Here is a 21,948-nt window from a genome sequence, read left to right on the forward strand (position 1 = left end):
TGCCTGAACAAATAAATGTGTCAAGGGATGTCTTTCTGACAAAAGGATATGTAGATATTATCATTGACTTGTGTGAAGGTGAATACTTGAACCATGCTTGATTGACAGGGGCATGTCAGAAATCTCAGATGCCTAACACCACCCCCTTTCTATGGCATGTTGGTGATGTTCTGATGACTCTGTTAAATATTTTATGGGAAACTTTAGAAAACTTTAAAGCTTCATGGACCCTCTTGTTCTTGTTCTTCTCTCTGCATGCTTTAAGGGTGTGAACCTTTGTTGGGACAAATAAAGATCAGGCCTCCTGGCTGCTGTTTGATTCACAATTCAAAGTGCTGGTGTTGACCTTTAAAGCCCTAAACGGCCTCGGCCCAGTATACCTGAAGGAGCGTCTCCACCCCCATCGTTCTGCCCGGATGCTGAGATCCAGCGCCGAGGGCCTTCTGGCGGTTCCCTCATTGCGAGAAGCAAAGCTACAGGGAACCAGGCAGAGGGCCTTCTCGGTAGTGGCGCCTGCCCTGTGGAATGCCCTCCCATCAGATGTCAAAGCGATAAATAACTATCTGACATTCAGAAGACATCTTAAGGCAGCCCTGTTCAGGGAAGTTTTTAATCTGTGATATTTTAGTGTATTTTTCGTTTTTATGGAAGCCGCCCAGAGTGGCTGGGGAAACCCAGCCAGATGGGCGGGGTACAAATAATAATAAATAATAATAATAATAATAATAATAATAATAATAATAATAATTATTATTATTATTATTATTCTAAATATGCTTGGCTGTGTCTGTACTGCTTGAACCTGACCGATTCAGGAATCCACAGGAGGAAGTTGGGAAAACGCTTTAACTATAGTGCACCCCAAGAATGTGACTTCAGTGTGCAAAAATTCTGGGCTTCTCCATTAATTTCTATGGGCAGCTAGCCTCAGGGCAACCGGAAGCTCTTCTGTACACCTCTCTTCCGTGGGTAGGCGGAACTTTACGGACCAGATCGTGTTGGGAGGAAGTTGTCTGAGTGACAGCAAAGAGGACCACTAATATTTGCTACTCGACAGGGAAAACGGCAAATAGATCAGGCAGACCAATAGAAAGCGCTAGCATTTTGGCGGAAAATTTCAAATGTCAGGATACTTAATAAGAGACGGTAGAGGGAACATGAGTCCGTAGTGCCCCCGCTCCCCAGCAGCTATTAAAACGGAATTAAACAGCGACTGGCACCGTTGCCCCTGGTGTGACGAAGATCCAATAGAAACTGAGGAAGCGGAGAATTGCGGCGAAGAGCAGTGAATGGCCCAATGGATGCCGGAAATGTGCGTCAAGCATTAATAAGCGTCTTATTTGGCCAATGACAAGCGAGGTGAGGTGGGGCTTCTTGGTGTGGGCGGCAATAGTTATTTGACTATCCAGTTATCCAATGGGAAAGGTATGATGTTTCTGGAATTCCAGCGGCCATTGAGTTGGGCAGCGGTTCTTCCAAAAGGGCGCGACTGAAGGAGGAACTTACGAAAATTTGACAGACACCAAATTCTCCCAATAGGGGGCTGGGGAACCGGGCCGCGTCCTCATTCGACTCTGTAAGGCGGGACCAACATTAAACAGATACCAGCTTCGCCCAATCGGCTGAGGGGCGAACCCCCTCCCGTGAAAGGCGGGAGTCTTCCCGGCCTAGTCGATCCAATAGGAGCCCGGGAGGGATTTTGAGAGGCACTTCCCTCCGAGCCAATCAAGCCCTCAGCATGCGGGTGGGAAAGCGGGGCAGGCAAGGCTTCGCTCGAGGGGCACAATGGACGCACAACGGGAGGGAGGCGGGAGCTGCCTTTGATTGACGGCCCCAGCCGCCCAACGGCGCGTCGCGGGAACTGGGCCGGGGAGTGACAGGCTTTCAAAGGGGCAAATGGCGCGGGGAAAGGGGAGGGCGCGCGGCGTGATGCGGTCGCAGCAGCGATAGCCGCCGAGAGTGAGAAACAGGAGCGCGCGAGCAGGTAGGTGAGCGGAAGAAAGAATGAAATGGATCAGAGCGGCTGGGGGGGGGGGGGAGAAAGGAATGTCCGTTGGGGGGAGGCCTGTCGCTTGGAAGGGGAGGGATGCGCGCGCGTCCGGGGGGGGGGCGGTTCTGTGAGGTGAGAGGAGGGAAAAGAGTCTCCCCAGCCCTATTCCCTCCCAATATGTGGGGTGGGGGGGGGGTCCTTCTGCGTGGGGATGAGGTGGTTGTGAGGAGAGGGGAGGCTGAGGTAAAAGCGAGGGCTTTTCCCTCGCAGTCAGGGCGGGCATTCGCCTCGCCTCGCCTTCTCTCACCTCACTTTTTAATCCTAAATCTTAACTGCCCACCCAAACAAAGACTCGCACGAAAAGGACTCGCCCCAACGCTTGCCTTGTCCCAAGTTCCAGTCTTCCTTTAAAAAAAGTCTTTTCCCTGAAAGAGACGAAAATGCCCCCTCCCCCCCCCCACGTGCCCTCTCCTCTTTCATCTTAAAATGCCACACACACACCGTCAGGAAAAACTAAGAATACCGAAACACTGGAGAGCATCCTCGGCTCCCTATTTCCTTTTTCTTTCTTTAGTCTCCCTGAAACCCTGAGAAGAAACCCCTCTTTCCCAGATTTCCCTGCCTTTCGCCCTGTATTGTGACACCTTTTCTCTCCCCATTTCCAGCCCTAATTACTTTCCTGCCTTTTCACACATATCTAGGACACTCACCTCCTTTTTTCCTCTCCTGCCAACTACAATCTGAAAGGAGGACTAGAAATATAAACAACTGCTGTATTACAGAGCTTTCCACACTTCTCTTTAAAAAAAAAAAATATTTATTCAAGTTTCCAATTTAATACAAACATAAAAACCACAAAAAACAAATAATACACAGAAAACAAAGTACCAAAAATACACAATTCAAAACAAAACAAATATAATTCCCATCACTTATTTCCATTACCTTATATCTCGGACCTCCTCTCACTTCCCCCTTTTGTATTCCAGTTCAGATCTTATTTCAGCAAATCCTTATTGTAACTTAATATAAATTATTTTAGCTTATTACTCAACCTTTACCTTACAGCTGGTAACCATTTAATTTCAGTCCAACATCATTCTAGCATTCATTAATTTTGCAGTATTTCTGTAAATAGTCTTTAAATTTCCTTCTCATGTTGGTGACACACATTTTAGACATGCATCATTTTGTGACACAGCAATTCACTTTTACTAGCAAACCGGAGGTTAAACTAACCCCTTTCCAGCCCTGGGAGGAGCATGGGGAGCGTTCGCACAACACACCTACACACTACAGCTGACACACTTAAAGTGTCATAACACACAGTTTGGGAAGCTCTGCTGTATTAGTTAGACCAGGGGTAGGCAACCTAAGACCCATGGGCCACAAGCGGCCCACAGGGGTCATTTCACCGGCCCACGAACCGAGCCATCTGCTTGGTGGGTCCCTGCATGCTGCGCTAAACCAGCACGGCGTGGGGACTCGCTTCTGCGGTGCTGGAAATTGCGTCTGTGCACGCCAAAAATTGCGCTTGTGCAGAAGTAGACATCGGAAATCATGTCTGCGCAGACGCTGGATATCGCTGCTGCGCGCACTCACATGTGCGTGTGATCCGGCCCACGGAGGGATCTCCATTGAAGTGAACCAGCCCAGGTGAGGTAAACCTTGCCGACCCCTGAGTTAGATAAATTGTCTGGCCTAGTTCAAGGCAGTTACCTGGCCTCAACCCATCAGGCTTTGGAGCCAGAACACATGATGCTAGCACTGACTGAGCACGTGCCCATGTAAGTGGTCTGCACAAGGTGCTTCTTTCTGTGTGTAAAGTTACCATGTGTGGCAGCCTATTGGCTTTTTGAGTTGTCATGCCCACAGTGACTGACCTGAGCCAGTGAAGTACTGTTGTGCTAACTCTACAGGTGAATGGGCCTATCGGTGTGGTAAATATGCTTATGCGGTTAGCCACATGAGGGGACACTTAGGTTACTAATTGGCAGGGTGGATAAAAAAATCAATGATTTAATTTTTTTTATCGGCTTTTTAAAAATTTAAATTGGATTTTTAAAATAAAATGCTCTAAAGATAGTTTTCTATTTAAGTTACCTTATAGTCCAAAGGCCATTCATCAGGAAATAATAATTTGTTTTAAGTTTTTCATGTGTGCTAAAACTCAGTCTAAGGTTGTTGTTGTTTTTTTAAAAAATGCTTAACCACATCAGTTAACAAACATGGATACATATGCTATAATGTTATAGTTTTGGTTAAATAAATTGTGGGTGACCTGATGGGATACCTGCCAAAGTCTTCAAAATGGGTAGAATTGAACTTGCACAACAACTTCACAAGCTCATCAAAAAAATCTGGGAGAGAGAAGAGATCCCAGCAGAATTTAGGGATGCCAGAATCATCAATCTCTTTAAAAAAGGTGACAGAACTGATTGCGGAAACTACTGAGGCACCTCTCTATTAGCTGCAGCCGGAAAAATTCTTCCAAGGATCTTTGCAAACCATCTCTTAACAATATCCAAGGTGACCCTTCCTGAGTCCCAAAATGGTTTTCGGCCTTCTATGGGGACAATGGACATGATTTTAACCGCTCGACAGCTTCAAGAAAAATGCAGAGAGCAAAACCAAGCCCTGTATATGGTGTTTACTGACCTGACTAAAGGCTTTTGACACTAAATCGTAATGCCCTGTGGACTGTCCTTCTGAAAATTGGCTGCCCAGATAAATTTGTGAACATCATTCAGCTCTTCCATGATAATATGACAGCAACAAGCACAGATAACATGGCTCTCAAAGTGAACCATTTACAGTGGGATCAGGTGTTAAACAGGGTTGTGTTATCGCCCCAACTCTGTTCATTATTTTCATTGCCATGATCTTACACTTAGTCGAAGGGAAACTCCCCACCGGAGTAGAAATCATATATCAAACAGATGGAAAGCTCTTTAATCTGAGCAGGCTGAAAGCAAAGAGTAAGGTTACTGTAACTTCCGTCATAGAGCTTTAGTATGCTGATGACAATGTAGTGTGTGCATGCTCAGAGGATGACCTCTAAACCATCCTAAATATCTTCGCAGAAGCTTATGAAAAGCTTGGCCTATCGCTCAACATCCAAAAAACCAAAGTGCTGCACCAACAAGTACAAAATAACCCCTCTGCAGTGCCACAAATCCAACTCAATGGTGTAACATTGGAAAATGTCAATCACTTCTCCTACCTAGGCAGTTATCTTTCCACAAGGGCTGACATTGATGCCGAAATCCAGCATCACCTGAGCTCTGCGAGTGCGGCTTTCTCTCAATTGAAGTGCAGAGTGTTTGAGGACCAGGACATTCGCAGGGAAACCAAAATGCTTGTTTACAAAGCTATTGTACTACCAACCTTACTGTATGCTTGTGAAACATGGACCACTTATAAATGCCATCTCCAACTCCTTGAAAGATTCCATCAGTGGTGTCTCCGAAAAATTTTACACATCACTTGCGAAGACAGGCGAACTAACACCAGTTACTGGAAGAAGCAAAGATCACCAGTGTTGAAGCAGTGATTCTTCAACATCAACTTCGTTGGACTGATCATGTTGTGTGGATGCCTGATTATCATCTTCCAAAGCAACTACTGTATTCCAAACTTAAAAATGGAAAGCATAATGCTGGTGGTCAACAAACATGTTTAAAGACTCTCAAGGCAAATTTTAAAAAATGTAGTACAAACACCAACAATTGGGAAACACTTTCCTGCGAGCACTCCAATTGGAGAACAGCCTTTACCTAAAGTGTCATGGGCTTTGAAGACACTCAAACTCAGGATGCAAGGGAGAAACGTGCTAAGAGGAAGGCACGCTTGGCAAATCCACACCATGATCAACTTCTGCCCGGAAACCAATGTCCCCACTGTGGAAGGACGTGTGGATCCAGAATTGGCCTCCACAGTCACTTACGGACTCATTGTTAAAACCATGTTTATGGAAGACAATCTTACTCGGCTACAAGTGATCGCCACAGAAGAAGATGATTGGTGGATGAAGCTTGGATACCTCAGAAACCCTCTGTTAGTTGCTTGCTTGGCACTTTGAGAGCAATCCTTCACCGCTGTTATGAGCTAGATTCCATGGTTGATGGAGCTCCAAGCCTGCTTTCCAGATAGTCGTCTCTTGCTTTGGATACCTTTCTGAAGCACTGGGAGTCAGTACAATACCTGAGTCAAGAATGAAGTGTCTCTTACATTGTAGAAATTTTAATGTCCTATGGAATGTGTTCCTAGAATGTATCAATCTTTGTGTACTTACTTAAATGTGTGTGAATAAATCTGGTAGTCCAAGTTTTCTTTTTTTAGAGATCAGTGATGAGGGGCTGAAAAATTTCCAGTGTTTTGTTGTTGTTATTATTGTTATTGCAGAAAAATTCCCATTAGTATACATTAGTAACAATGAATGGATGTCAGTTGCAAATACCATACAATTAAAGACCAATTTTAAAGTTTTTAGTTTGTTTATTAAATGCAAAGAAACATTCTGAATTAGATCATTCTTGAAGGCATCAGGAAATTCTCTGATGCAAATTAACCTAACTCATTTTCTCTCTCCAGAAAATCTACAAATGGGACTTGGTAGCTATTCTACTGTAGCTCTGGCCGACCTTTGCTCAGCATTGACCTGCCTGGGAGTTGCTTCTTCAAAGGCAGAGAGTTGTATCCCTGAACAAAGCAATGAAGTGATTATAGTCTATTTCTAAATGTAGGTCATGACTGCTGTCTGGAACGACATGTAGTGGGCAGTCAATGAGATGACCTCAGGTTCTTTTCTGAGCTGTATTCTGGAGATCCTCATGTACAACCAGGAAGCTAGTGAGTGATTTAAACTCACATGTTATTTTTGCTTGAAAAATTTCTTATACATAAAAAAGTTAAGTGTCCCACAAAGGCATCAATGCATGTTCCCTTGGTGGAAAAATCCTAAATGGAAAAGTAGCATTTTATATTGGCACATAACAACATGTTCTGTGCAGCATTGTTGGCTGAAAAAAGTTGACATCGGTTCCTAGCTAGCAGTCATTGTTCAAACACTTCTCTTTTGGTCTCTTGTTCTTTGGGAACAAGTGTTCCTTTATCAGTGTCCCTGGCCCTCTGGAGAGAATGATACCCAACAGCTTGCATCCCTTTCTGTAAGTAATCCAATGTGCTCTGGTTTCAAGAAAGCAAGAAACAGCTGTACTCTGTCACAGCTTCCTAATTTCTCTGTGCCCAAGCACAAATGAGGGGAATTCTTTCCCTTCTTTAAGCCCTCTGCATGTACCAGAGGATTTGGGGTAGGAAAGAGGCAGGCTAGTAAACCAAGCTAATATCTGTAGGCCCCTGGTGAAAATGCCTCTTTCCAGGGAGATCCGTTGGATATTCCCTCTGGTGAGGTTGGATTGATGTTGGCTAAATACATGTAGTGACCCTTGCTATGAGGAGCGTATTCCCACAGAAAGTTCCGGACAACTGATGTTCTAGAGTTGACCATTTTGTGTATCTTGAGAGTATGTGAGGTTTAGTGATTTCAGGTTTGGGGGGGGGGCGATAGTTTTTATTGTAGTATGGTTTTGTCGGCTTTTTTAATTGGAAAAAGTTAAGTATTCAGTGTTTACAAGAGGGGCTGTGTAGAAATATAACTTTTGGAAAGTAAAAATATTTGAGTAGGAGGTTTTAAAGCTGATTTTTGGGGTGAGGAGGTAACAGAGATATGAGGTTGGATTGAATAGATTGGAGACAGAATTCCTGGCATGGTGGATTTAATCAAGTCTCTTATATGAGTTCCCATTTAAATAGGGTGGCTTTAATAAGTGTCACATGCAGACTTTTCTGTAAAAAAATACTATGATTGCAGTAAGACCAGTCCATTAAAAACATGTTTTCGTTAATCACTTTGTTGAATAAAGATTAGCCCAACGCAATCTAATTTTGTGGTTTATTACAAATGTAAATAAAGTCTTGCTGAGCTTGTAGTTCAGTTATAATGATTACAGTTTACAGTACATAGCAAAAAAAGTGGTTACTGAGAATGTTATATTAATGTCATGAGCATATTGGAAAAAGAATAATGTGCATTTAAATAAACCTGTGGGCAGATCTGCATGCACATGCATAGGGAAACCAAAGATTTCAGAGAATGCAGATGCGGTTTAGGGTTGAAACATGTTTCTACATAATTCATTACCTTCTTTAATCTGAATTTTGGTAACTAGGAGTGGGGATTACGCACTGACTTCAACTTTCCTGCGTGTGTGCACATCTTTGACTCTGTCCCCCTCTCTTGCAGGTAGCACGGCTGAGTACAGCATGGTTCTGGAAGGAAGATGGGTTCTACTCGTGTGACTGCCAAGGAGCTATGTGAAATTGATGATCTAGCTACAACACTAATTCTCGACTCCTACCTCGGCTTTAAGACCCATAAGATGAACGTAAGGTGAGGGTCTAAGGTCTCAAAGACTCAAGAAGATTCCACTTGCAACACAGGGCAAAATAGAAATTGAGGGGGAGTGGTGAGGCTTGGGATTGAGGGGGATAAGGAAAGCAGTGTGTTTCAAAGCAAACCCAACTCTTCTCTATTTCTCATCCCTTCAGCCCACTCCCAGCCATCAGAAGAAAGCACCATTTGCGGGAAGCAGTAGAAGCTTTCCGGAAGCGCAAGGACCTAGACATGGCATATCAGGCCTTGATGCAAGGTGGATGGGCCTGCCAGTACTTTGCGAAGCGGAGCCGTCAGCAGGAGGCTGCCTTCAAGACTCATGTACAACTCTTTTACCTCTTTGCTATTTTGGGAGAGGGAGGGTGAGAAAGATGTCAAAATCTGAAAGTGAGCATGGGAGGGATTGTTTTTGCTTCAGATATGTGAAAGAGCCCTTGGGTCGTATTTCACATGAACCTTTACACCAGCAGGGATATGGAGTACAGACAGAGGTCATTAATTAGCAATGCTAATCCTCAAAATAGTTCTTCATGACACATACCTGCTGACACTGCTAGGTCAATTAGTCCAGACATTCCACAAGTGATAACATTGAAATTCTTGATGTATCCCTCCAGCAGTTTTATGTTGCAGTTTCCCTTTTAAATGTGGATTTAAAAAAAATAATATGAGTGGCAGTTTTTGCTGTCTGTTCTTCTCTGAAGCACTCTCTCTAATGCCCCACTCCCCATCAGATCCTTTTTTTGCTCCAGCTGATGGGTAGGGAGACTATGATAGCTCCTTGGTTCTTAGGAGAAGCATAGGCTAGACTTCTGATGAGGGGGTAAGCAGGAAGCCAGAATTACTAACTAGGAGCCAATTGTTTATCTCTTTTCTACAGATATTTCGTTACCTTCGCATCTTCCTTCCTGAGAGTGGTTTTGCCATCAAGCGCTGTACCCGGTATTCCCTGGAAATAAATGGTGCCCGTGTGGTCGCTACAAAATCATGGTAAGGTGGTGGTGGTTTGACACCCCTTCCATGTAACACCCTTCCACTTGCTAGTATTATGTAACCTTATATGGCTTACAGTAATGATGAAAACATTGAAATACAATTTATAAATTATAAAAACAAGAACAAACAATGCAACAGAAAATAAAAATCATCTCAAACCTTCAAGCAATATCAATAGTATTTTAACGCAATTCTAAAAGTTTAAATTAAAACATTTTTTTTAGGTCCTGGGAAAATAAAAAGCTTTCCAGCTGGTACCAAAAAATCACCAGGAAGATCTTTTTGGCTAGCAGTTGCCCCAGCTGACAAAGTGTCAAAGTGACTTAAGCAGATGTGCAGCGCAAGGAGCCCAGGGGCACCCCACTCCATCCAATGAAATCCTAAACTCTTAGTAACCTAAATAGAACAACAACAACAAAACTGCAGGTAGAATGCAAGCAGGGGTGTAGAAACTTTCCAGTGTTTTGCACTGTTTGTAACATGTATCCCTCTTGGATAGAAGTTGTTGGTGTGCTGGAGGCTCATTGAGCTGTTGATTCTCTGGGAGCAAGTTCTCAAAAAGGCCCTACAGTGGTACCTCGGGTTACATACGCTTCAGGTTACATACGCTTCAGGTTACAGACTCCGCTAACCCAGAAACAGTAGCTCGGGTTAAGAACTTTGCTTCAGGTTGAGAACAGTGGGAGGCCCCATTAGCTAAAGTGGTGCTTCAGGTTAAGAAGAGTTCAGGTTAAGAACGGACCTCCGGAACGAATTAAGTATGTAACCAGAGGTACCACTGTATTCCCAATCTATAATACAGGGAGGGAAATAATATTCAGTAAAGTGAACTTAAATTTGCCCACCATCCTCACCTACTGTACACTTATGGGGAGCATGACAGCTGATCTGTGATGCTTGTGTCTTTCTCCCTGCCTATAAGGAAAAAGAATGACAAACTGGAGCTCCTGGAGGGTTATATTACAGAGCTAACAGAGCCAGACGAGAGTCTCCTGCGGACTGGTGAAAATGACTTCAGCATCATGTATTCCACACGCAAACAGTGTGCCCAGCTATGGCTGGGGCCTGCAGCCTTCATTAATCATGGTATGTGGAAATGTGCAGCTGGTCCTGGCTCTGCCTCTGAATTGTTGTTCCATAGATCTTCTCATAACTTCTGCACCTCCCAGAGTTCTAGTGCCCTACAGCCCTTTGACTCCATCTCTGCATTAGGTTTTTCTATTAATTTTACTGTTCATGTGGGCATACAATGTAGACTATGAATTACCATAATCTATCTGATGTGGGTGGGGGAATGAGGAACCAGGACCCCTGCTGTATTAGCAGTTCCCTACTTGGGGAACTTTTGCACACTTCCAGTGCTTACTTACATTTTGTTTAGGCGACATGGCTGCTTTTCTGCTACTCTAATTGTAATACCAAGGTCTCCATGAGTGTTATTGAAAGCAATAAATAAATGTGCAAAGGTCCAAGTAGCTTCTACAGAAGAAATCCAGACATGGCGTAGTGTCATCCATTTAGATCCATCATAGTTGCTTTCCTGTGTGCATGAAACATACCATAACTGCTGGATGTGATTTATGTGCAGGTATAGCAGGTCCCAGATAAACACCAGAAAGTGCCTTTCAGTATGGAATGAAATTGCAACAAATTGTTTTTTTTAAATACTTTTACTGAAGAAAACAATTAAACCAATGTATGTCCATAGTGTATCTCATTATAATGCAAATTAAAATATTGAATTCAAAGGTGTCCATTTAACTGCCTAAATCAGAAAGAACAGATAATTCAATTCCTTCAGTTGAGTTTATCAAACTTCCATGTGTTTGTCTTGGAAGACAACACTTTTTGTTTCATAATTGTTTTTTAATTTTTCAATAAAGTTTGTAAAAGCAAACAAAAAAACCAATAACTTCAATCTTAGCAGTTTGTGGGACCCATCAGAAACCAATCCATAATAGAGAGGATCAAATAAAGTTTCCAGTACTCATTCCGAGCTGCTTGTAAAAGGTTCCTTTTTCTTTTTCTAAATCTGGTGCATAATTTGATTTTTAGTATACACTTCCTAAGGATTCTGTCTATTTTGGTGAGTACAGGAAGAATGTGGGGTGTAGGAACAGGTTTGCTTAAGATGTTATATGTATTTTTAATTAGCTTTCCAGCTGGTAGGATTTTTGTTGGAATTAATTGAAAAGTGAAGGAATTGGTCATTCCAGTGAACTCTAGGGTGCAATCAATTGGTACATTCCATAGGAAACTGACTTACAGCAGTCAGACTGTTTGATCATTGGTCCCAGCATTGTCTACTCTGACAACAGCTCTCCAGAGTTCTTCCCACCATCTACTACCTGGTCCTTCCAGCTGCAGGTATCAGGGACTGAACCTGGAACTTTCACTGAGCTATGTTGGGTCCCTTCATTAAAAGGCCAGTAAGAATTAGTTTTTTAGATTGCTTATTTTAGCACCCCATTTATGTGACCTTGAATGGAAACTTCTTTCCCCTCCCCAAGAGTTATTAATGGCTGAAAAGCCTATCCTTTTCTGGACTTCAGGTAACTAAGATCATGTGATCACTGAAACGGGATTTAGCTCACTGCAGAAGGCAAGATAAATCCTACGCAGTGTACTTGAAAGTCTCCTCCCTCTCTGAAGCACACTGTTTTGTTCAGCTCCGCATTCCCCAGAGGCTTTGGGATTTCAGCAGGAGCAACAAGCTAGTCTTCACAACCTTAGAAGGCTAGAAAGCTTAGAAACTTGCCTTCAGAAAAAAGTGAGAGCGCTTATTGGGGTACTGTGTTTAGACCCCACACCTGCCAGGGCATGATTTGAGGGCACACAATGCAGTCACCCTCCTGAAGCGAAGCAGCTTTCAGTGTGACTGGTACATAGATTGGTGTCTGGCTGGGAACTTAATGAATGCTGCCGTGTTATTCCTTGACGGAAGGCTGGAAGGTGGTTAGGTTATTAGTGAAATGATAATTTACCCCAACTTGTAATTGCTTTGAGAGAAAGCAGGATGCATTGTTGAAAAGCAACAGCATACTTTTTCTCTTCTAGCCTGTTGCTGAGATGTAAATAGTGTCTGAACAAGTGGACTATCTTTATAACTTGTCTCTGCTTTTTTTTGAAAATCTCTCTCCACTACTTCCTATCCCCCATATAATTTGCCCCTCACTGTGGAACCTCTCAGACTGCAGGCCCAATTGTAAGGTAAGTCATTTTGGCTTATTGCTAGTAGAGGTGGCACTCCTTGTTTAAGATGCTGAGGCGTTGCATTTGGGACAAGCCACACAAACTCATTCCTAGAACTTATTTATTATTGTGGTGTGTGCTTTGGGTGTAGGATATGTTGGAAGAGGTTGAAAAAGGAAGCAAGTAATACCTTGTAAATATTTGGGAGAGGAAGGAAGCTGTATGACTTTAAAAAGTTCCCCCTGCTGAGTCCTGGCAGTTTCTCTCCTACTGGTTCTCTCACCCAGTTTCTCTTCTACTGCTTCTCAGCATGCTGAGTTTCAGCCATTGTTTCACCATCATAAAGGCTTGAAGCATGACCCTCATTCCCCATAGTTCAGGTCTAGAAAAAAATAAATTTCTTTGCCTCTTTTCATACTAGCGTGCTGTTTCTGAGAAGTGCCTAGAAGCCCAGTGTCAGGAATTTCTGTGTCTGCAAATAGAGTCTTGTGAAAATAAGAGTTGGGTCACTTGGGATTTCTGAGAGGGAGGGAAGAGGAGGAGTCTGCTGGTTGTCTCCCTCCACACCCCCCAGAGAGCATCCTGAACCTCTACATTTCTGGTTTTTTCCCCTGTTTCCTGCTGTTCCTTCCCCTTGTACATTGTTTGTCTCTGTACTGCAGTTTGTCCCAATGGATGGGAACACTGCCTGCGTCAAGGTGCTGCGGGACATTGAGCCAGATGATGAGATCACATGCTTCTATGGCGACGGCTTCTTTGGAGAGGACAATGAGTTGTGCGAATGCTACACTTGTGAAAGGTGAAGGCTGTGGGCAGTGAAGTCTTAAGGAATCTCAGCTGGGGAATGGGTGGTATTTCTAGTGGTTTGATAATATTACTGTGCCTGTGAGTTGCAGACTGTCCAACTGCTCAGGTACAGAGAAGCTCCATCCTCAAGGGATAGGAGCGCTCCTGGGGTTGGTTGCTAGGTAGCACAGTTTGGATGGCAGCTATTTCCTCCTGGGCCGTCACATAACCTTTTAAAGAGCAACAGCAGCACCTAAGGATTGGGGGAGGATATTATACATACTCTTCCACAGGAGATCAGTGCATGATCTCATTTGTCACCTGTCCCTTTTTCTTTCCTCCTTCCATAAAAGCCTATAATGGTTGCTATGTCTTGATTTTCTCTTATTGTTGGTTTTCTTGTAAAACCAGGCTTCAAGGGTGTGTGTATGTGTGTGTACATTTATACACATACATACAAGCCAGAGTGAACTGCTTAGTAAATGCAAAGCTCCATTCTTGTGCAGTTACACACCTCACCCAATTATCAACTGTTTCCTCTTTCAGGAAGGGGGAAGGAGCCTACCGCCTCCTGAATCAAACACCTCCACAATCTACCTCAATCAATGATAACTATCTGCTCAGAGAGACAGATGGCCGTCTACAGCGGTGGAAACGTCCGTCATACAAGCTGGCCCGACTCAGTGTGAAAGTGGGATGCAAGGCCCGGCGCAGGAAAGCAAAAATACATGGTGAGATGTATAAGGGTTGACTTGCTGAAACAAGATTTTGTGGGTTGCAGTTCTGTAAGGTAACATGTGGCTTGAGCATCTGCTCAATGTAGCCTTGCAAAAGAGATGAGCCTGCTAGTTTGCACCCATTCTCCCTCCCACGCCTCATCAAATTCAGCACAAGAAAAATTACTCTAGTGCTATTACAGTGATCTGTGTGGTGAGGAAAAAGAGTAGCACTTTCCCCTGAGTTGAAGTGGTGTTAATAAATCTTCTTTGGTAGACACATGTTTCACATCCACACATTCTGTGAGTCTCATGAATTAGGGCCTTTAGACAGTGGCAGTAATGCATCTTAGTAGATTTACCCAGCAACTAAACATTCACACAAGTTTTTCAAATGGGGTGTTTATTGTATACACACACGCACACAGAGGGAGAATCAAAATATACAGTTGCAACACTTCAATGGGGAACAGCTAATGATGTGTATATTTTGGCAGTGGGGAGTAGCTCAGCAACAGTATACACATTTTTTTTTTGGTTTGGGAGAATTAGCTAAGTATTCATGACTAACACACACACATGACATACATACAAGAAGGAGCAAGGATACAGGGTGTAAGAGGAGGAGTGAGAAACTGGAGGGGTAGGTCTAAGGCAGTGTGGAGTTCTGAAAGAAAGGTGTGCTCAGCAATGTTTGGAAGAGGTGCACTAGCCTGCTCTTTCTCTCTGGGCCCACTTGTCAGAGCAGGCCTCAGTAATGCATAGGCAGGGAGAACCAGGAGGTGGCTTCTAAAACAGTCACACACACACAGCATTGAAGATAGGAAGAGGGAGCAAATGTGGAGGCTACATTTTGTAGAGGAAAGATCTCCAGATTATAGTATATGTAGCAAGAAATAAATTTCCCAGCCTTGGTAGACAATCCTGAAGAAGTGGAACTGGGGCATATAGCTCCTGGATTAGGTAGGAAATAAAGGGACAAACAGACAAGCCAGAACCCTGAAAAGGGACTTCTGAGCAGCTGGCACCAGAATCTCTACTTCAGCAAGCAGGGATCCAGAGAAGCAGGAACCAGGAGAGACTTGAAAAAGCATTGAGCAGCTGCACCAAATAGGGAACCTGGGAGGCAGCAAAGGAAAAGCATGGGGAGATAACAGTCAGACCCTGGGTTCTGTGCAGGCAGCAAGAGTGATTTCAGCAAGTCAAGGTGACCGTGTAGTACCAGAAGTATCTGTGAAGCCTAGAGTTTGTATACCCTCAAAAACGAGAGTTCCAAAGCAACTGCAATTCATGGATTTTGTTTTGCGGAGACAAGTGACACTCACTCTTCAGCTAGTTTTAATTAATGATCACATTTTCAGAGGGGGCCCCTATTGTAATGATAGCTGATGGTATTGTATTGCCCAAACCCATGTACTGTGCATATGACTTGCAGCATCACCTCTACTGAGGTGTCCAATTTAACTCTTAAAGGTACTTTTCTCTTCAGGCAAAGGGTCCAGTGGCACCACTGCTTAAATAGGTTACAGCTTGGGATGGATGGTGTGGTGGGGAGCATTGCTCTTAGGGCTGACCTCCCTTCTCTTCCTCCAGCTGCTCTCCGCAGATCCGCCTTTCGTTGGTACCTGAGGATACTAAAGCCTTTATGTATCCCCCTGCACAACTGCTTGGGCTGCACAGCACATAGCTGCAAGCTCAGTAAGCAGCCACTGGTGCATCTGCAACGCTGCCCTCCTTCCATGTTCCCTGCATCACATCTCCGCCGCTCTTCACGCAGGAAGAGCAGCCACTTTGAGACCCAGCAAAGCTTCTTCTTCACAAGGACGTACAATAGACCTGAGAGCCCGAGCTGGGCAGACCAGAGCGACTTGGTGATGAATCTTGGCAAGAGAGTTCCCCTGCACTGGGAAGGCTTGCGCAGAGAAGCGGTGCGTGGGATTGGTGAGAGAGAGCCACATAGCAGCAACGGGGAGCTTAGCCAGGGGGCTGAGGAGCACCACACAGGAGATGTGAAGAACCCCGCTGAGATCATGGGGTCTCATGGATCAGGATCTGGGGAACTGTACTCAGGGGACCAAGAGATCCTTGGCTCTACCGGCTCTTCCTCCTCCGGCCAGGTCTTATGCAGAACAAGGAGCATGACCCGACGCCAAACTTGGGATTTGCCCAAACCCCAAGTCTCACTATCAGCAGTAGACCCCAAACTTTCCCAATATGCTCATGTCCGCTTGGAGAGCCCCCTCTTTAGAGGCAGGCAGTGCTGGCAGCAGCCCCCTCCAGACAAGGGGAAGGAGGAGTCGACAGAGGAGCATCCTCCTCCAAAGCAAATTGTTTCCTTTCCCCCTTTTGTGCCACCCAAGCGGTTTCGACTGGTCGTGAGCCACGGCTCCATCAACCTTGAAGTGGCCTCCAGCTCCTGTGAGGAGTTATCTTGATCTGGATGGTCTCCAGGTCCTGCAAAGGCTCCCTCAGCTGCTTGCGGAAGCCTGATCCTTGATAAGCCAGTGCAAAACCCACCAACCAGAATTTGCCTGAAAGCATCTGTTGACTTTTTCATCTTTGTCCCAATCACCTTGTATGGGGGTGAGAAACCATCACTTTTGTTCTGTTGTGATGCTCACAAAGGGCTCAAGGATATATCTGTGCTAACAACACCATCCTGTGTTCCATTTCCTCTCGTTCTAAAGCAGATTTACTTTCCGTTTTTCCTCCTTCCAGGGTGCTCCCTCCATCACACTTGTACTCTCACTTTCCTTTTTAGAAGCACCCTCCACAACCAGGCCAAACCTTGATCCATTACCCCTGAAACTTAAGCCATATAGCAGGCTGCATGGATGTCTGGGATTGACTCTCCCTGTCATCTTACCGTGGAACTCCGCTTGCTTTCTCCCAGGCTCCTTTCACCTTTTGACTCCAGGTATCCCAATGCTCTAGTTTGTAGCAGTTCAACCATGGAACTACATGGTGCTTTTGCTGTTTGTTGCCCCTAAGGAGGTTGTGAGGCTGGTGAGAGTGAAATGACTGGCGGGTAAAGGAAGCCTACGTCTAATCAGGGAAGCCTCTTTAATTCTTTGTAAGAAAACCAGCAACCAGAAGTGCACATGCGCACCCATGCCTATTCAGCCCATTTAGCTTGATGACTGCTGTTTGCTTAAACAAGTTTATCTAGGGAATTACTCTTTCTTCTCTCCTCCTTCTCACTTTCTACCCCCTCCCCCAAACTGCTTTTTAGGTGCCTACTGTTACAAGACATCCAATTTTCTAGTTTTTAAAGCTACTTTTGTATTAGTCAGGTCTGTCTTGTCTCTTCTCCCTGCTGGGGCTTTTCAATGAATGTGTACTGGGGCTTTTTACACTGTTACTGACCTTTAAGGTATTCATGTTTTTATACTTAGATATGGCTGAGGTTAAATGGGTTTTTTAGAATACCAGTGAGTTTTATAATTTTATGCAAATATTTCACACTGTAGTCAAGTGGTAGAGAATGAAATAATTGAACTTTCCTAGCTCTGATCAGAGGATTCCTTGGCTCAGGAGCATTGTGATAAAGGACCTTCCTTCTGTGAGGTGCTGGCTTGGGCTGGATAAATTGTTCTTACTCATCTAGTAGTGGTTGGGTTCAGTTCAAATGTCATTGCAGTACAGTAAATAGATCGTCTGTATTTTTGACCTGTGGTCCTGTCTGGCAGTTCTTGGGATTTCCAGCCTCTTTCTGAGCTACATTCAGCGGGGTACTTAGAAATCTAGTTGAAGATTAGCTGAAGATGAGAAGCCAACAGGTGGGCTGTATTGCAGCTAGTCTTTTTTGGAGAATTCTTGCTTCATTTTGCAGCCATTTTCATAGCAAGATTTGTGGTGTTGACTTTGGAAAATCCATAGCCAGGAATCAGCAGGACCTGCTTTAACTTTCTCTTTTCTCCCTTCTTTGTCAGTTTTGTTTCCAACTTGGTGCATTTCAGTCTTAATGCCTTTTCCATATAGCTCTGAAAGAGATAGGTGTGCATCTGTGAGTCACTGCTGTTTAAGGCTGCAATTCTATGCACACTTGGGAGTAAGTCCTTTTAATTTGGTGAGAGTTCCTTCTAACTGTGGATAGGATCTGTCTTCTGGATGAGTTTTTGAGCTCTGAAACAGAGAAATCTGTTTTTAGAGCTGCTTCTAGAGTTTTGCTTGGTATCCGTGTTGGATATATATTATAATCCAGACCTTCTGTTTTTAATTGTTCTGCCAAGTACCAGTACTGATTTTTTTTTTAAAGTGATATTTAGGCATTTGTAGGTGAGAGTTTCAAAAGCACAACTGCAGCTAGAAGGAGCTGTAGCTGCTCATTCTGTCACAATAAGGAAATTGTATTTATAGTGCAGGGATAATATTTTGAACTTGGTTGTGTGAGTGTGAGGACTTAGCTGTGGAGAAGGGTATTTTCCTTCACAACGAAAAGGCTGAAAATCCACAGACCTTCAGTCATGAGCATTTTCATTAATGGATCTGAGAGGGAGTCCATTATCTGTGTTGTGGAGAATGTTGGTAGATACTTGCAACTGCATATTCATGTGAAGGCATGATAATTTTGTTAAATAAACAAAAACATAAGAGAAACTTGCACAACTAGGTAATATAAACAACACTCTCTTTCATATACCCTCTTTATGCTGGTAATTTGAGCTGTTTCCACCATCATTCATATTAATCTGCAAAGTTGCCTTTGTGCACATTCTCTATTCCACTCAACTTGAACTTCACATATGTATATACAAAGTATAGCTGAAAAGTGTTGGTCTGTCAAAGCACACTGATAGTGTGTTGCTCATTAAAACAGTTGATATACAACTGAAATTGCACATCTTTCCCTGCTCTCTCCAGTTCACTTTATGTATGTTAATACATATTTCAGACATTTCCCCCCATAACTTCTCTAGTTGTTTAATACCAGTTTTGTTTGTTGTGGACAAACAATCCCAGTAACTACCTGCCTTCTCAGTAGTCACGCCCACCCTGTGGAACGCCCTCCTGTTAAATGTCAAGGAAATAACTATCTGACTTTTAGGAGACATCTGAAGGCACCTCAGTCAGATGGGCAGCTAATAAATTATTATCATCATCCTTATCCTTATCCTTAATTGTTTAGGTACAGTGACTTGTGGTGCAAGTTATGTGGTTTATGGTGCTCATTTTGTGCTGATATGTGATTCTGTGTCAATAGTCTTGACCCAAATTTTCACGTTACTATGAGATAGTAATCTTCATGTTTGGAGAAAGAGTATGCTTCATCAGAACAAACTACCAAACATTTACAGTAATAATATTGAGGAATATTATGAGGTGTGCATTTTCACTTGTATATCACTGTTTGTGCTAAAAGGTGATCTTTTTTCCTGCCCCCTGCAGCTGATTTTGGCCCTTGCTGCTGGGAGCGCCCATGCTTCCTTCCCTGTCTGCTACTCTTGTCAGTTTGTGTTGTTCCATGTTTGTTAATAGTAGAGGATTAGTGCACAGCCTTTAGGTAGTACTGCTGGGGTGGGGTGGGGTGAGGTGGGGTGGGGAAAGAGAACCGAAGGGGGTGAGATGATCAAGGGCTTTGTGTTAGGGAAAGGTTTGGGGTGGGAAGGGTGGATGTTGCTAGCCAGGACACTGAATGCTCCTGTTGAAGGACAGGCTGGGGCTCAGTTTTCACCTGTTGGTGCCTCGTGTTTACCCATCTTTTAAGGTGGATTTACTCTTTAAGCTACCTCGCTTTGAGAGGGGGAGCATCAAGTCATCCCTTTAGGCTCCGTCTCTGATCTTCTTTGCTTTCATTCCTGTGTCTGTTGAGTCTTTTCTCCATGGCTTTCACATGGGTGGAGGGTTGCTTGCCTTTAAACCTCAGAGTGGTGAACCCAGTTTTCTTTGACTCTTGCATCCCATCTTAAACAGCTTCTCATTCCCATAAAAAACTTTGTCATAGCCAGCCCTTGTCATTCTGCCTCTGCATACTTCGCTCTCCACACACACCCTGACACACCCTTGTATGTTAGCATTGCTTCTTCCATCCTCTGTAAGGTTTATAACGCATGCTTTTGGCCTGGAGCCAATCTGTCGTCTTTTCAAAAGAAGACCCCACCTCCCCTAAAATTGTGCTCAGGGAGGTGTCAAGGCACCTTGACCCTTGCCAGGGATGGAGGATGAATAAACTGTGTGAACTGCCCTGAAATCTTTTGATGAAGGGCAGTATATAAATTTAATAAATAAACAAGCTAGGCACTGGGAAAGGTCTCTGGATGGCCGGGTTCCTCAGGGAGTAGTGGGGTGGAGGGTTTAGAATATCACCATCTGCTCCAATATTTGCAGTTTTGAACTGCAGTGTGTCATTTATAGAACTTAACTCTTGTGGCAAGTTAGCTGCTAACTCCAGCTCAAAATCTCATTTACAAGGGAATGGATTGCTCATGCCATAGTATACAGCAACTAAAGTGAAGCATATGTCGCTGCTCTACCTGCCTCCTAATTTCCCCAATGCTTTTTAGGGCTTTTCCAGCACTTGTTCGTTTACTTTAGGATTAGAGTTTTTTATAATGAACTTGGGCAAGTCTGGATTTTTTTTAATTTTCACAGGAAAGAAGATGCTGGAGTGTATTCAACAGGGCTATATGTACTTTGCAATAAAACAAATATCTAGGCCAACATAAACCAAACTCTGAACTTGTATAAATTGTGAAGATCCCGTTTTCCTACTGTTACTTTGTTTCTGTTTTGTTGGTCTGGACTGTGTACGGTCACTGGAAATTTTGAATAGGCTCCCTCCCACACACTCCACCTTTTTGGCTTTTGATACTTCACATACTTTCAAACCTGTCATCACAGCCTTAAGGGCTAGAAACTTCCACGGAAGAGTTCAGCTTGGCTTGCACCCTGTCTCAGATTTGGCATGTGCAGGATGATGTTGGAACATGTAGAGTCCTGGCTTAGGAACTGGGAGTGGGTGGGGGAGGAAGGGGGCCTTTTTAATAGTGCTATATTGGAGAGGGTGGTTGGAGGGTGCTCTTGACTCCAGGAGTGGGAAGCTTGAGGCCTCAGGGTAGTTCCTATCCCCGTGATCAGGCCGGTATCCTGTAGGGGCGTGAAGGCAGAAACTTGTGGTTTTGTATTTTTCATGGTGTGTGTATGTGTGTATTAGGGGAGCGTAATACTTTTAAAAATACTTGATTGGAATAAAGTCTTTTAAAGCTATTCCTCGCTGTCTTGGTGATGTGGCACTTAGTGCATGAGCAGGTCTATTGCAAGATGAGATTGTAGTTGCATTTGCTGTTAACAGTTGTTTGCAGAGTATTGGATCATTTCAAAAGGCATGGTTCATTTGTCTTAAGCCTGGCATTCTCCAAGGGTAAAAATAAATAAATGCTTTTCTAAAAAATGGACTGGTTGATCAATGGAAGATCAATAAATGCTTTTAAAAAAACAGGGAAATGGACCCAGTAAACTAAGTTTGAATGGCAAGAACTAGCAGGCTTGGCGTATTACTTCCCTACTTCCAGAAAACCCTGTAACTCTTAATCACCTTTCAGTTTGCGGGCAACGGTACGCTGGTTACAAGCCCCAACAACACCAGACTTCTGCATTCGAATGAAAGAGGGGGAAAAGATAAAAATGGAAATGAGAAAAGCATCTTAAAATAAATTGGCAATCATCGCACCACTTGCATTATTACTCCGTAAGATTCTAAGAAGCTTGGACTCTAAAAGCTTGGACTTTTCCCTAGTTTATAGATAAATGGTTGTTCTATGTGCAGCCAAGGAAGTATCTTCACCTGCCTAGCTCAGCTGTGAGCAACAGTTTCT

General features: G+C 43.7%; 1 protein-coding gene across 6 annotated transcripts; it reads left to right on the forward strand.

Annotated features, from left to right (window-relative positions):
* Positions 1-970: 970 nt before the first annotated feature.
* Positions 971-21,340, forward strand: KMT5C (lysine methyltransferase 5C). Of its 6 annotated transcripts, none has more exons than XM_079950400.1 (10): positions 1,586-1,984; positions 6,584-6,841; positions 8,295-8,441; positions 8,600-8,765; positions 9,325-9,434; positions 10,363-10,526; positions 12,631-12,650; positions 13,295-13,431; positions 13,965-14,149; positions 15,728-21,340. In XM_079950400.1, exons 3-10 carry the CDS (start codon positions 8,332-8,334, stop codon positions 16,567-16,569), a joined length of 1,734 nt encoding a protein of 577 aa, XP_079806526.1. In that variant the 5' UTR covers positions 1,586-1,984; positions 6,584-6,841; positions 8,295-8,331; the 3' UTR covers positions 16,570-21,340. The 6 variants fall into 6 exon arrangements, with proteins under 6 accessions (XP_079806529.1, XP_079806530.1, XP_079806526.1 ...); XM_079950401.1 differs by having other exon boundaries at positions 6,736-6,841; XM_079950403.1 differs by lacking the exons at positions 1,586-1,984; positions 6,584-6,841 and adding an exon at positions 971-1,359.
* The last annotated feature ends 608 nt before the right edge of the window (positions 21,341-21,948 follow it).

The sequence above is a fragment of the Podarcis cretensis genome (assembly GCF_951804945.1).
Source record: "Podarcis cretensis genome assembly, chromosome: 13".
In the NCBI taxonomy this organism is placed as follows: domain Eukaryota; kingdom Metazoa; phylum Chordata; class Lepidosauria; order Squamata; family Lacertidae; genus Podarcis; species Podarcis cretensis.

What these genes read in the sequence shown, in the direction of transcription:
- KMT5C (XM_079950403.1), top strand. Translation starts at nt 8,332, where the DNA reads ATGGGTTCTACTCGTGTGACTGCCAAGGAGCTATGTGAAATTGATGAT. An exon ending in GAATGCTACACTTGTGAAAG is followed by an intron (nt 13,432 to 13,964) that starts GTGAAGGCTGTG and finishes TTCCTCTTTCAG; the next exon opens with GAAGGGGGAAGGAGCCTACC. An exon ending in CAGGAAAGCAAAAATACATG is followed by an intron (nt 14,150 to 15,727) that starts GTGAGATGTATA and finishes CTCTTCCTCCAG; the next exon opens with CTGCTCTCCGCAGATCCGCC.